Below are 14,981 nucleotides of genomic sequence, written 5' to 3' on the forward strand. Positions count from 1 at the left end.
TGCAGCGGCGGCGCGGCTGCGGGCCGAGATCCGCCGGCGGGAGCGCGAGCTGCGCGGGCTGCGCGAGCGGCTGGCGGCCGAGCTGGCGCGGGGGGACACGGCCGAGCAGGAGGAGGACGGAGAGCGGGAGCGGGACGAGGGAGCCTGCGGGGTGCGGCAGCCCTCGGCGGCCGAGCCGGCGCGGGGGGACGCGGGGGATGCCGAGGATGAGGACGGAGCCCGCGGGCTGCGGGAGCGGCTGGCGGCCGAGCTGGCGCGGGGGGACTCGGGGGATGCCGACGAGGAGGACGAGGACGACGACGAGGAGGAGGAGGGAGCCCTCGGCTTCCCCGCGGAGCTGCCGCCGCTGCCGGCGCGGTCGGCGCTGAGCGCGGCCGAGATCCTGCGCTACAGCCGGCAGCTGGTGCTGCCCGAGCTGGGCGTGCAGGGGCAGCTGCGCCTGGCGCGGAGCTCCGTGCTCGTGGTGGGCTGCGGCGGGCTGGGCTGCCCGCTGGCGCAGTACCTGGCGGCGGCCGGCGTGGGCCGCCTGGGGCTGGTGGATCACGACGTGGTGGAGACGAGCAACCTGCAGCGGCAGGTGCTGCACGGCGAGGCGCGGCGCGGCCGGCCCAAGGCGCGCTCGGCGGCCGCGGCGCTGCGGCGGCTGAACTCGGCCGTGCAGTACGTGCCCTACCGCGGGGCGCTGCGGCCGCGCTCCGCGCTGCGCCTGGTGCGCCAGTACGACATCGTGGCCGACTGCTCCGACAACGTCCCCACCCGCTACCTGGTCAGCGATGCCTGCGTGCTGGCCGGCAAGCCGCTGGTGTCCGGCAGCGCCCTGCGCCTCGAGGGGCAGCTGGTGGTGTACAACTACCGCGGCGGGCCCTGCTACCGCTGCCTGTTCCCCGAGCCGCCCCCGCCCGACACCGTCACCAACTGTGCCGACGGCGGCGTGCTCGGCGTGGTCACCGGCATCATCGGCTGCATGCAGGCGCTGGAGGTGCTGAAGATCGCCTCGGGCATGGGCTCCTCCTTCAACCGCTACATGCTGATGTTCGACGCCCTCGAGGGGAGATTCCGCAACATCAAGCTGCGCCCGAAGAAAGCGGAGTGCGCCGCGTGCGGCGACAACCCCAGCGTCACCTGCCTGCAGGACTACGAGGCGTTCTGCGGCTCCTCGGCCACGGACAAGTGCCGGGCTGTGCGGCTGCTGCCCGGCGCGGACAGGATCTCCGTGCGGCGCTACAAGGAGCTGCTGGACGCGCGGGTGCCGCACGTGCTGCTGGACGTGCGGCCGCCGGTGGAGGCGGAGATCTGCCGCCTGCAGCACGCGCTGCACATCCCGCTCCGGAGGCTGCGGGAGAGCGACCCCGAGGCTCTGCAGCGCCTGCAGAGCAGAATCCGCGAGGAAAGGCGCAGAACTGATGGCCGAACCCCTCTCCCTGTGTACGCCGTTTGCAAGCTGGGGAACGATTCCCAGGAGGCTGTAAAAATTCTGCAGGAGTTACCGGCCGAAGAATTTGGTCCTGTGTTAGCTAAGGATATTAAAGGGGGGCTCATGGCTTGGGCCGCTAAAATTGACTCGACGTTTCCTCAGTACTAGAATTTTAAATGGTGAAAAAAACCCACATATTTTCAGAGTGAGTTCTGTAGGGTTCCATCTCCTCTGTGTAATGGCTATATCACGTGGGAAAAGCAGGCAAATACCATACTGCTTTTTTATGTTGTCTTTTTTTTTTTTTCCTAAGAAAAATGCTTATTTTTGTAGCTAGCTGATTATTTTTATAAAAATGTAAATCTGTTCATGAAAGTGGAAACAAATGTGTTCCTTGGTTATGATTTAATAGTAAAAACTTGGCATAACTACTGACCCGTGCACGTGGTGATTGAGAACATCCTAATTAGCAATTGTAACCTGGAAAACAACAAATCACAGGAATCATGTTATTACTCAGTCTCTGAACTGCTTAACAAATTGAAACAGTGCATGAAACGAATAAAAAATAATTACTGTTAATCTCCAGCTGGTCTGTAGCACGATTAATCTGTCACAGAGAATTGCCAGGACAGCTCTGGTGGGACCGTGGTGGTCAGCACCTTTCTGTTCTGTGTAGAAGCCGTGTGTATTTATGGACTGGAACAGCAGCAGGGTGTTAAGAACCTCCAGAGCCATCCATCCTCCTTTGCTGGATGGCAAAGCAGTGGATTCCCCAGCTTGAATAGAGAAACTGAGGTTAACTGCTAATAAGACATAAGTTTGACCCCTGAAAGTTGGTACAGCAGGCAGAAAACGCTTTTATCAGTGCTTAGAAGATTTCAGAGATTGAGAGATAATGAGGAGGTGAGATGAGAGAGGCAAAAATGAGGTGCTTGTCCTCCCTCCTGCAAGGACAAAGACCTGTTTCCTGAGTTTTCTCCCTGTTGCTGTGGCAGTGGCACCTCCCCAGTTGGATTTGCTGGCTGGCATGAAGAGCTCTGCACATCTGGGGAGTGTCTGTACTTAGCTGAATGAAAAGAAAGAGAAATAAAGAGCTTCTCAACAGAGCTGCTTGAGGCCTCATCACCTCAGCATAGCAATTATCTCCTTATATTAATTAAGGTATGGATTTCTTTACATCCTGAGGAGGAAAAAACACCTGTCATGACTAATCTTCACGTTCTACTGGGGGAAAAAAAAAAGAATAGTGCCATTATAATTAGCAGTTGAAAAGGTGTATTTTGGTAAAATAAATTTGAGAGCAGCCACGCTCCCAGCTGCATTATAACGTGCCATAGTTCTAGCAGTGGATTTGTAAACAGAGAGTCACATCTTGCAGTTTAGAGAACAATGAAAACATGAAAGGCCAGGAGTTAAAGTAAACTTCAGTGTTTGTGGTGTGTGCCCACGAGTCTTGGGCAGTGGAGCACAGCTCAGTCACTGATTGTGGCTGGATTCTGGGCCTTCCTCTCTTGGGAATTAGAAACCAGGGGACTTGTTTGAAATGCCTGACCTGGGTTTAAATTCTTCTGTCTTCACTGTGGTTTGTCTTCTTCGCTGTGATGTCCAGAAGAGACTGGAATGTAAAAGGCAGCAGTGGCAGTAATCCTGCAATGCCCACGGTGGGTGCTGTGTCTCACATCCCTCTGCCCTCACAAAGGCATTCCTTTCAGTCATTCCAAGCAAGGTGAGCCCAAGGCTTTGGGGAGAAGGGAAAAACTCTTTGATTCTAAATCTGCGTGCGTAGAAATTGTGTGTCAAGTCTTTTCCCTTGTTCCAGGATTGTTTTGCCTGTGTTCTCCTGTCAGTGCAGTCCTTGGCAGTGCTGAGCTCTGAAGATAGCCTGAACAACCAAGGATCATAAAATCACAACTAAGCCCAAACCATTCTTATTATTGCTGGCTTATCTTTTGTTTTGACTTGCTTTAATTCTTCAATTCCAAGCATGTAGTGGTTTGGTTTCTCTGTTCACTGGGAGAAACTCTACTTAGAAGTTCTAAGAGAAGCACTAAAACTTTCTGATTTGTATTGCTGCCAAAGTGCTGGTGAAAGGTTGGGTGTGTTGACATTGTGAATGAAGAGAAGCTGCTTTGGCCAGGGAGCTCTGAGCGTGGCTGGGCTCTGTTATCAGGAGGGATGAGGGCAGGACAAGACCTTGGCCTTTGCCCTCAGTGTCACGGGGTTGCATTTTCTAATAAAAACTTCACTGTTCAAAACAAGACTTGCCATTAGGTCCTTAAAATACCCCAAGCATAAGTTTATCCTTTTTTTTTTTTTTAATGCAAAAGCTTTGAGCTGTCCTTTGTGAAACTACAGAAAGAATAATGTGAGGGCTGTGTGCTAGGTGGCACTGCAAGTTAATAAACCACAGCACTCCCAGGCTTGAGAGATGCAGTTCAAGCTTAGCAGGAGCTGAGGTCCCTTGCACAAATCCATCATTGTGCAGGTCTTTTGAAAAAAAGACCAGGGAAATAAAAGAAAATGGAGATGAATATTAACATGGATTAGGGTAGTAAAATTTGGAGCTATGTTAATAACAGGAAAACGCACCCACAAATTGGTTTGTGGCATTAACCTTTTGTGGTTTGTGTTTCTTGGTTAAATATAGCAGCCCTGATGCTCTACCTCACTCTGCAGCTTCAACATCTTGGTGGGAAATATGTACAGGGCAAGAAAAGAAGCAGAGAAAAGCAGAATAAGGCAAAAGACAGAGTAGAAATGCAGAGTTTACCAAGTTTTATTCTGCACTCCTCTGGTGCACATCACTTTCCCCCAGTCTCTGCTCAGTGTGTGTCATGTTGAAATCTTACTCCAGTGAGCAGCTTCCAAGGAACCAATTTAATTAAGATGTTCTAAAAGTTGTAATAGCTCAAATTCATGGAGTGTGGGACTTGGACAAGGCGTGGGGCATTGCACCTGCTCTGGTGGGAGCACTGACAAAGCTGCACCCTCTGTGCTCCCCTGACAGCAGCAAAGCAACTGCGACACTGCTCTCACCACAGGAAAGGAAAATCACCTCTGTTTGCCCATTCTCCAGGCTTTTAGCCTTGACTGTGCTCCTTTGATCCTGTCTTTACAATGTATTCCATGTGATTGATTCAGATCCAACTGAAATGTATCTGCGTGATGGTGCTGCTTGGCCCTCTTGTTCTTTTCTCTGTGAAGTACCTGCAATTCTGATATTTCATACTCCTGCTAGGAACAAAAAATAGCTGCCCTCCAAAATGATGGCAGAAAAGCAAGCTGATAGAAATTCAGTCTAGTCTTGCTGTGGTACAAGTTTTCCAGCCAGAGAAGAAAGTATTGCTAGTCTGCGTTAGGGATTAAAGTATTCCTAGTCTGCATTAGGGATGATTAAAATGATGGCATCCACTGGGATGCAGAGTCAGGCTACAGCTGCAGCATGGCCAGCAGGGTGTGGCAAGGCTGTGACAGCCCCAGCCTCTGTCCTGGCACCCTCAGCTGGGTGCTGGCTGTCCCTTTGGGTGTCCTGGCCCTTTGCTGGGCTCTCTGGAGGAAGGACCAGCAGAGGGATGCTCCCTGGCCCTGCTGGGACAGGGAGCTGTAGTTTGGCTCACAAGGTGTTCCTGCTGTTGCTAGGAGACCAAATCCCTGCTGGTGAGGAAAGGTTCTCTCCAAATTTAAAATGGCTCCTTTGCAAGTTGACTGGGAAATGAAGTCTTTTAGGCAAATGGGCATTTACCTGCTTGGGAGCAGGGGAAGGAGTCATGGAATCACAGGATGGTTTGGGTGGGAAAGGGCCTTGAGGCTCATCCCATCCCAACCCACCTTCCACCATCCCAGGCTGCTCCAAGCCCTGTCCAGCCTGGCCTTGGGCACTGCCAGGGATCCAGGGGCAGCCACAGCTGCTCTGGGCCCTGTGCCAGGCCTGCCCACCCTCACATGAATAAAAATCTTCCTTATCATTAGTCTGAATCTACCCTTTTCCATTTAAATCAATTCCCCTTGTCCTATTGCTCCAAGCCCTGCTGAAAAGTTCTCATTTTGTGAAACACACTTCTAACTTCACTATGTAAGTGTTTAAAATTATCAAAAACCATTAAAGTGTTTAAACTTTCCCTTTTGTGTATGTATTTATATGGACACATATGTATGTGCAGAGCCAGAGGTGTATTCCACATGGGGGACAGACATGTTTTAGGCAGAATTTTTTGAAGTCATTGCCAGGACTTGCATGTTGTCATTTCAAACACGCTTCTGAAACTCTGCTCTCAGTTTCACTTTACTACTGGAGTAGTGGGAGGGAGCAGGTGTGACAGTGATTGGAACTCATTAAAACTCTATAGCTGCCTTGTCATCTTCAATTAGATGACTATATATATATATTTTTTTTAATCACTTGAATTAGATTCTGTCATTTCTTTTACAAATAAAACCATGGCTTTACTTACCGGGCTGCTCTTGTACGAGTGATGGAGGTGTTTACATTGCCCATGTGATCTGGAAAATCGTCATTTTAGTCAGATAACGTTGCATTAGCCTTTTGAAAAGTATCTCTTGTCAATATTGCAAGCAAACAAATGCTGCATAAATATTTCCAGGAGCTTCACCCTTCCCAGAAGTGATGGTGATGGTATCTTCATCCTCGTTTCCTGCAGATCCACCAGCCCGCTCTGGGAGCGAGAGGCCGTGCAATGGATTGAATGTTTTCCTGTGGATTTTAAAAAGAACTTCCCCAAATATGTTATGCACCCTTTCAGCGTGGGCTGGTGCGTGTGGGTGCTTTAGGACAGGGATTTGCCGGGAGCAGCCCGTAGATGGCAATGTAGGATCCTCGGACCGGGAATATTCCTGCTCCGACGAGAGCGCGTTCCGTTCCCCAAACACCGACTCACAGCCCGGGTTTGGGCTGCTTCTCAGCCATTCTTGACTCTTGCAGCAGCACGGACCCATCTCTGGGGCCAGGTGGGCATCTGGGGCACTGTCCTGTCCCTCTCCTGGTGGTAAATATAATTATACCCAATACAGCAAATAACCAGAGCTGCATTTACAGGGAGCACTTGTTCCTTTGGCTTTGCCTGTCAGGAATGTGCAAAAAATGTAACAGTACCTCATCCCAGCATCCCAGAATCCCAGAATCCCAGCATCCCAGAATTCCAGAATCCCAGAATTCCAGAATCCCAGAATCCAAGCATCTCAGAGTCACTGAGGTTGGAAAAGACCTCCAAGGAACATCCACTCCACTCTGTGCCCCATGCCCACCTTGTCCCCAGCCCAGAGCTCTGAGTGCCACCTCCCTCCCTTCCTGGGGCACCTCCAGGGATGGGCACTCCAGACCTCCCTGGGCAGCCCCTGCCAAGCCTGGCCACCTTTCCATGGGGGAATTCCTTGGAATTCTCACGTGCTGTGCAGGTGCAGCACTGCAGCTGTGTGCTGGAGCTCCTGCTGTCGGCGCAGAGGAGGAGGCAGCAGGGACAAAATGCACCTGTGGCTTTCCCAGGTCCCTCCCAAAGGAAAGTTTTGTCAAACCAACCTCAGGGCTTCTGGAAGCCTCCCCTCACTCTGCCACGAGATGCTTTGCAGCCTTAACTTTGCTCACAGATGTTGTCCCCAGAAATATTCCTCTCCAAAATTAAAGTCACCTGCTGTACTGTTGGGTTGGGTTTGCATGAGGATAATATTTATTGATTGCCCAAAATGTGCCTTTCTTTATGAGTGAAGAAACTGAGTCATCTTTTCCTTGGCTGACCTGGGAGCTGCCAGCACTGTGAAAGTTACAGACGATTTCTCTCAGCTGCTCTGTGACATGAGGAGCATCACTAATGAGAATGAGAGCAGCACTTCAATTTATCATTCAGCAATTCTGTGTCAAAACTTCATTTCTCTGTAGAATTAACTATAGAAATTTATGCTGGCGCCTCCTTTGTTCCTGAGGTGGGCACCATTAAAATGATATTGTTATCTTTATCAAAAAGATAAATATTATCTTGCTGACCACGTCACTTGCACGACTGAGAGCTGTCAAATGAGCTGTAAAGTTAAAAAAAATCCCAATCTGCAGATGATGGCAGGGAATTTCTTATATTCCAGGTCAGTCCCTCCAGCAGACTAATTACTGTGGTTTACAGCCCAATTTTTCTGGACCCACAATGAATGTAGGAGTTAAATTATGACCATAATTAAGGATGGCTACAAAGCTGCTGTCATTAATGAGGGGACCTGCCAAATGAGGAGCTGAGACCTCAGCCTGACAGAGTTACACAGGTTTCTGTGCCCTGCCTGCCTCTGGTGCTGCACGAGGCTCCAGCTCCTGTCACAAGGGCTACAGGGATAATGGATGAATATTTATAAAGTGTAGCAAATATGCTCTAATTACCCTAATTGGCCTGCTGTGGTTCCAGTTATGGCAGAACTTAATTTCTGTTCAAGTGACATTTGCTTCTGGATTAGTTCCTGCAGGCAAAGAAAAAGTGAAAGCCCTGCTGAAGAGGGCAGAAGATCCCCTGGTATCCTGATCCTGCAGTTTCCTCACCATGCTCCTGGCAGGCTCATGGCTAATAACATTCCTCATCTCGTTAGGGATTTCTAGGGAGTATTTCAGAGATGTGAGACACTGGGAAATGACAAAGAAAAACAATGAGCAAAAAAGGAGGGAGGACTTGTTTTAATGTTAAAAATTAATAGGCCAAACTCTGAACACTTTCAGGTTGGCAGCACACAAATTTCTCCTTTATTGGAGACTTTATGTTTCTCCTTTATATGAGACTTTATTGGTGGTGTAGAAATGTATCTTTATTAGTGGTGTATGGTTTTGCAGCAGCCAGACAAAGAGTCCTGTCCTGAGGACTCACACAAGCTGCTTCCATTCAGGGGACAAACACATCTTCCATCTAACCTGGCCTTCACCTTGCTTTGGCTCTGACCATCCCTGTGGCAAGCAGGCTGAGGTCATGAGGGATGCTGGAACAGGGTGGGTAAATCCCACAGAGGATGTGAGTGGGTGAATCCAGCGGTTTGCAATTTCTGCTGTAGCAACAGAACTTTTGAGGTGCATTTTTGTTGGCAGGGTGACATTCATCTGCTGCCAGCTGAATTGCTCTAGTTCCATGCCTTCAGATCTTTTGGGATTCTGTAGGCTGCACTCTCTGTGTCTGGGACACTCCAGATCCCCCAGCTCATGGCACTTGGGATCTTTTCCTCCCTGCATTTTGGTACCACTGTCATCTTTTGGATAAATAGATACTAAATCCACTGTCAAATCTTGCATGAGGTAGCCAACAGAATTATTGTCACAGCAAAAATGGGCCATGCAGTATTGTACCAACTCCTGGTAGTAAATGGTGAGTAATGACTGTGAAAATGGTGACATCTGTGACAGCCCAGCCAGAGGACTGGTGTGAGCAGGGATTGCTGTCGTGGTCTTCAAAGTCACATTTGACACTTCTTTTATTGTTTCATTTCTAATTATTCTAATTGAAATACTAATCATTAAACAGTCAACTCACTCTATGTAGGTTTAGAATTATCTACTCCAGTTTTCAGCCCGTTGCAGACCGCAAAGAGGGATGTGAAATTTTGCAGCCAACAATGTTGCTGTTGCATCAGGCTGAGCCCCCAGTGAAGCTCTGCCCACACGAGTCAGGGATGTGTGGAGCACACCAGGGCTCCTTCCCAGACGTGGGAATCCGTGACTCAGCCCTGCGTGAGCTTTTTGTTTAATTAGACATTGCTAAAGCCTCTGACTGCGGAGATCTGGGGTGATGAATTACACTGGGAACGTGGTAAAGGGTCAAATGGAGACGAGCTCTAAATATTCCCTACAGAGAATTTTTGAGGGCCTTGACCTGTGGTGCATGTGAGCACAAAATGAATGGTTTCAGTCACCTTCTCTGGAGTGACTCTCCACGTGGCTCTGCCTTCTTTCCTGTGCTGCACCCACCAAGGGGCTTCAGTTCGTTTTGAGGCAGGAGGAGGCTGGAAAGGGAAAGATTTCGGAGAAAGTAATTTAATGTACCACCTTACCTGGAAATTCTGCTTTCTACAGGGACATTTCTTTCTCGGTTTTTATGGCTCCTTCTTGTTCTTTTCTGAATCTGACAGATTCTTTGTTAAAATGTTTTAAAGTTCTGTCCCAAAGAGCTGTGGTTGTGATTCTTGGAACAACATGCAAGGAAGAGGTGTCCCTACACAATCTTGAGCCTGGATTTTCCTGCAGGGGGATAATTTCCTTTGCTGCTTTCTGGCCCTGCTCAGAGCTGTGCCCCAGCCTCACTCCCTGTGCCACCCTCCACCCCTCTGTTCCTGCAGGAGCACAGGGACAGGCAGGGAGAGCCCATCCCTTTGTTAATCCGAGGAGCAGAGCTCCTGCTGTGGGATTGCAGCTGGCCAGAGCCCCCGGAGCAGGACCCAGAGCCATGCCAGCCCCTGCCAGGCTCCATCAGCGCTGCCAGTGCTCGGGCTGGAGCTGTGCTGGTCACTGCCCACGCTGGGAAAGGCCAGGCAGGAGTGACAGCTGTGCCACAGGAAACAGCCAAGCCACCATTGCCATGGATTTGACTAAAAACCCAGAAAACAGAGAGGCGTGAGCACGGAGAGCCCCAGGAAAGCTGGAGTGCAGCAGGCGGGGCGCACCCTGAGGCTGTGCTCGGAGGAATCTGAGCTGGATTTATTCAGCACAGCAAGAGCTCTCCCTGTGGAGCACACCGGGGAGGTTACAGCCCCCCACCACACACCCCGAGCTGCTCACACAGCTCACCTGGTGCCCAGCACAGCCCGACACAGGGTGGGCACATCCCCGACAGCATCTCCGTCCCTCCTTGCCTGCAACAGGCAAGATGCTTTCACAGCTCTGCTCAACCAACACCCAACTCCAGGGTGACGTTTTTATTTTATTTTTATTGGACAAGGGCTTTAGAATCAAGCTCTAGTTGTGGGATAAAAAAAAATTAAGTGATACACGAAATAAATGAACATTAATGTAAAGACAGTGAGAAAATGGATGGCCCTACAGCATTTATTAGCTAGCAGAACATGGAAATGAGCTTAGGTTTTATTTGGTAAGTTTTGATTTCTCCTTATATTCACGTACAGCTCCTTATTTATGGCTCAGCCTGTCAAACACATTCTTAGATAAGCAACTGTTGCTCACAGGACTAATCTAATTACCAGTTCTTTTTATAACGAACGCTGACACAAAGGTAGAAGATGCATAGCACTTGTGCTGGAGCCAATGCTCCAGATGATCAAACAGTTTTCAAATTTAAAAAAAAAATGGGGAGAAGAATTTTTTGTCACGATGTTCCTGTTTTTTGTCCAACTCTAATTAAAGATGAAGAACAAGAGTGAAAAGCTGGTTCATTTGCAGCTTTGGCACAGAGTTAATTGCCAAGAGTTTAGACTGGATATTTTAGCACTCTGAAGTAATGTTCCATAGGCACATTTCCCTACCACAGGCTGGAGAATGCTAGAGCCCTAATTATTTGTAAAGTGCATTTTTAAAAGTTTTGGAATTTTCCTTCAGGAACAAGCATATCAGAACAACTTCAAATGGTATTTTAAAGAAATTTGAACAGAAAATCAGTGTGCTGTAGGCTAGGCCAAACAGCACAGACTGAGAAACTGAATTTACTTTTTTTGGAAGGACAATGTTGTGTCCTTGGCCTTCATTTAAACCACAAACCTTTATGCATTCTGACATTTCTTGCAACCTGCTCTAGAAATGCCAATAAGAAATAGTATTTCTGTAAATTAAGACAAAGAAGCATTGGTCAGTGTGATGGGGACTTCTAAATTTCCATTAGATCTTAGTAAATCATTTTACTGGAAAAGAGTGGAAAATAGGTGAAACTCTTTAAATCAGCTTTTCTTTACCTGTAAGCACACCTGAAATCAAACAAGTTTCTTGTAACAAATCCAAACAAGTTGTATTTAACTATTTTTGAAGTTCTGGAGTTTTTCTCCTGAGCTGTTCTGCAAGTCAGGGTCATTCCCTCTGAAATAAAGGGGGTCTGCCATGAGCCTGCAGAGAAACCTGTGCCAAACCTGAGTGTCCCTGTGCTCGGGACAGAGCCTGGACCAAGATGAACAATACCTGGCTGTGCTTTAGGGTGTTCATTGCTTTTTCCTGTCCTATTTAAAACCTTCCCCATTACCAGCAGGTGTGTAACTTCAGCAGAGCTGAAGTGAACCCTGTGCCCAGTCCCTCCTGATGGAGGACAGGGAAGCACAAAGCTCTCCATGTGCCCCTCCATGACTCAAATCCGATTTTCTTCTTCCCTCACGGGCACAGAGCTCCTGCTCCTGCCCCAGAAGGGAGGGCTCGTGGGAAGGGGTGGCCCCAGTTTGCCCAGCAGTGCTGGGGTCCCTGAACTGCCCTCTCCCAGTTCCCTTTCAGAGCTGAGGGAGAGTGAAGCTGGGAGCAGATGGTGGGGAGGCTGGCATCTCCTCATGCATATTTCACTGGGTTTGCAGCTAGTCACCTCTAGATAACAGCATTAAGTGCTGCAGAACTCCAAGGCTTTGTTCCTTGGAATGTTGCATTCGATGGCATCGGATCAATGCTGTAACAGCAATTAAATTTGGAAGCTGGTGTGCTCTGAGTATTTACATCCTTAGCAAGGTTAGGCTATGAACAGCTCGATTCTTCTGTTCTGCTGTGGTTAGGGCTGACTCGCAGAGGAAGAGCTGGTTCTGTGCTCAGTGACGAATCTTACTTGACGTTTTTTAAAAGCACAATGGGACAAACATCTGTGGTTATTTCCATTACGCTCTAAGGCGTGTTACTGGGAGACAATTTAGCCATTAATTCTGATGTATTTACATTATTTATATACAAGAGGAAGGAGAAAAATGGTAGCCTGTTTAATGATTATGTACATTGTGATTCGGTTGGAAAAATGTGTATTACAAATGGCAAAACAGCCTGTCAAGTGCATAATTATATGTTGCTCTTATTTTTTGTTGTTGCCAGAGAAGTTTTAATTCCTTAAATCCCACTGCATGATCTCAGTGAGAGTTCTGCCCTATACATTTTATGGGGGGGAGGAAGGAACAGCATAATAACAGACTTCTTAAACCACATCAGGTCCTGGTTAGAGCCCCTTCTCTTTGTTTTAATATGAGGATTACCTTTGTAAGGTGCTTCCAGAGCGAATTAAGAGACGGAATCCGGTACAATGACAGCAAGAGAAACGGTGAGGTAAATCTCACTCATTGTCCCTAGTCTCGGAAGAGAGAGTGGTGAACAAAACCTCGCTGCCCTGCGACTCATTGCTCATCTGAGACTTGGCTTTCAGTAAGAACTGTGCTCTCCTGTACATGATCCTCTCCTGCTCCTGCTTCAGCTCCAGGTAGGAGCGTGAGAAGGTGTGGAAGATGGAGGTGACCGGGAAGGCCATGAGGAGGATGCCGCTCAGGATGCTGCTCAGTGCCACCACCTGCCCGGGGATGCTCCTGGGCACCATGTCCCCGTATCCCACGGTGGTCATGGTGATGACGGCCCACCAGTAGCAGGCGGGGATGCTGGTGAACTCCTGCGAGTCGGCCATCTCGTTCTCGATGACGTAGAGCAGGGGCGCGAAGAGCGCGATGGCCACGCACAGGAAGAGCAGCAGCAGCCCGAACTCGCGCGTGCAGCGGCGCGCCGTCAGCCCCAGCGTCTGCAGCCCCAGCGAGTGCCGCGCCAGCCGCATCACGTACAGGATGCGCAGCGCCCGCAGGATCCGCAGCACCAGCCCCACCTTGTCCAGGTAGATGTTGCCCGAGCTGGGCTTCTTGGAGCCCTCGGAGCCCGTGTCCACCAGCAGGGTGATGTAGTAGGGCAGGATGGCGATTATGTCTATCAGCGTCAGCGGCCGCCGCAGGAACGCGAGCTTGCTCCTGGCCTGGATGAATCTGAGCAGGAACTCCAGGGAGAACCATGCCACACACACAGACTCCACAATGAAAATATTGTAGCACATCTGGGAACACTCACCCTGCAGGAAAGAGGAGGAGTTTGTAATCGGCTCTGGGTAATAACTGTTTTACTTGGTGCGGTGACAGGAGGAGAGGCTTCTGTGTTGGTTTTTTTTTAAAGCCAAAATATTAAAGGAATTGAAGCTGTTGCTATGGGGAAACACGTCGGCAGCTTGGAACATGCTAAATGCAAAACTTAGAAAGGCACTGCTTATTCCACAGAAGATACTGCTCGGGAATTTCAGGCTTTCTAAATAGCAAATACAAAGTCTAACAAGGTAATATACAGAAGAGCGCTAAGAGAATTTTCTTTGGACGTGAAACTGGATATGATTAATTCTCTTACAAGTAATTGAAGAGTCATGTAACATTTCAAATATTGGTCACAATATTTTCTCCCCTCTAAAGACAGCTGCAAAATCCCCATTGAAGTCAATAACCTCAGACCTTGTACTTGCTCTGCTCTTCCCAGCACATACCACTTGGCATCCTGAAAGGTAACTTACCTTTTCCTCCTCCTCCCTCAGGTCAGGCATGGTGCTGATGGATAAGTTCACTGCTGTAATAGTTACAAACAAAACAGACAAACACGCAAACACCTTTCCAGGAAGGCCAGACTGGGGCCTTTCCACCATGTCTTGCAACTTTTTCATGCACAAACCAATTTTTGTCTCCTCTACTGTTTCACCTGTTGTTTCATTTTCTAGGAGGTCATCCTCCCGTTCATTAATCTCTGTGAGCTCCTCCATTTTTTGCAGGTACCTCCTTTTACAACACCAGTCCAAGTTGTCTTCCTCAATGCCCCAGTAGAGCAGCTCCTCTTGGAAGGACAGCGCGCACATCTCCCGCAGGAGCCGGAGTTTGCCGACCCGCAGGAAGGTCAGGATTGTCCTGAACGCCCCCGGGTTGCGGTCGAAGAAGAACTCGTTGCACGTCACGTCATAATCGTCACAGATGTTCAGAATGTCGTCAAAATTAGTACAGAACTTGAGTTGTCCCAGACGTGTCAGGGGGAACTCATCGAGCGTGGTCCAGGGGAGCAAGTACTTGATGCCCCCCACGTTGATAATTATGTGGCGCTTGCGGTCGTCGGGGTGGAAGCCTTTGAGGAGATCCTCCTGAGGGTGGATTAGCCTGGCTCTTTGGTAAAACACTCCCTTGAGGCTTTCAGATTCTGGAAAGAACGTGTGGTTGAAGGAAGCATCTGAAGTACAGCTCAGGGCGCTATAGTCATAGTCGGAATTTTCTCCAGGCATAAGAGTCATCTTGGAAGACAACTTTGCATCCCTTCGCTGCTTCTGCAAGTGTCTTCTGGAACAGAAAACAGACACAGGGGTGAGGAAATGGCAGGCTGCTTTCAGGTTTTGGACAAGTGTAGTGGTTGGAGCTCAAAGGCATCTATGGATGATGAGAGCAATTGGAAAGAAAACAGCAGTGGCTGAGCGTGGTCAGACCTTTCTGGGCAGGCTGGGCTTGTCCAGCTGGGCAGCACTGACCCCATGCCAGGGGCTGTGCCCGGTTCAGGAGCTCTGCCTGGCAGATTTATCACACTGGAGGACTCTCCTCTCTCAGATACAGAGGTCTCAGTTCCCAGCAGATAAAGATGGAA

General features: G+C 49.2%; 2 protein-coding genes across 2 annotated transcripts in view; one reads left to right on the forward strand and one right to left on the reverse strand.

Moving 5' to 3' along the window:
* The window catches only part of MOCS3 (molybdenum cofactor synthesis 3), a 2,288-nt gene extending 288 nt beyond the window's left edge, over positions 1 to 2,000 (forward strand). Inside the window, exon 2 of the mRNA XM_041417834.1 lies at positions 2 to 2,000. Within this exon, the coding sequence (XP_041273768.1) occupies positions 2 to 1,582 (1,581 nt within the window). The 3' untranslated portion in view covers positions 1,583 to 2,000. The remainder of the gene's footprint in view (position 1) is intronic.
* Positions 2,001 to 12,369: 10,369 nt separating this feature from the next.
* On the reverse strand, positions 12,370 to 14,637 carry KCNG1 (potassium voltage-gated channel modifier subfamily G member 1). Its single transcript, XM_041417854.1, has 2 exons — positions 13,879 to 14,637; positions 12,370 to 13,392 (listed from the first exon to the last, which is right to left on the reverse strand). The coding sequence occupies exons 1-2, from the start codon at positions 14,635 to 14,637 to the stop codon at positions 12,622 to 12,624; spliced, it is 1,530 nt and encodes a 509-aa protein (XP_041273788.1). The 3' UTR covers positions 12,370 to 12,621.
* Positions 14,638 to 14,981: the final 344 nt, after the last annotated feature.

This window comes from Onychostruthus taczanowskii, unplaced genomic scaffold (genome assembly GCF_017590055.1).
Source record: "Onychostruthus taczanowskii isolate IOZ18803 unplaced genomic scaffold, ASM1759005v1 scaffold57, whole genome shotgun sequence".
In the NCBI taxonomy this organism is placed as follows: domain Eukaryota; kingdom Metazoa; phylum Chordata; class Aves; order Passeriformes; family Passeridae; genus Onychostruthus; species Onychostruthus taczanowskii.

Excerpts from the sequence above, each read along its gene's own strand:
- KCNG1 (XM_041417854.1), bottom strand. The coding sequence starts at position 14,637 with ATGACTCTTATGCCTGGAGAAAATTCCGACTATGACTATAGCGCCCTG. Across the intron at positions 13,393-13,878 it reads TGAGGGAGGAGGAGGAAAAG|GGTGAGTGTTCCCAGATGTG; the intron begins GTAAGTTACCTT and ends TCTTTCCTGCAG.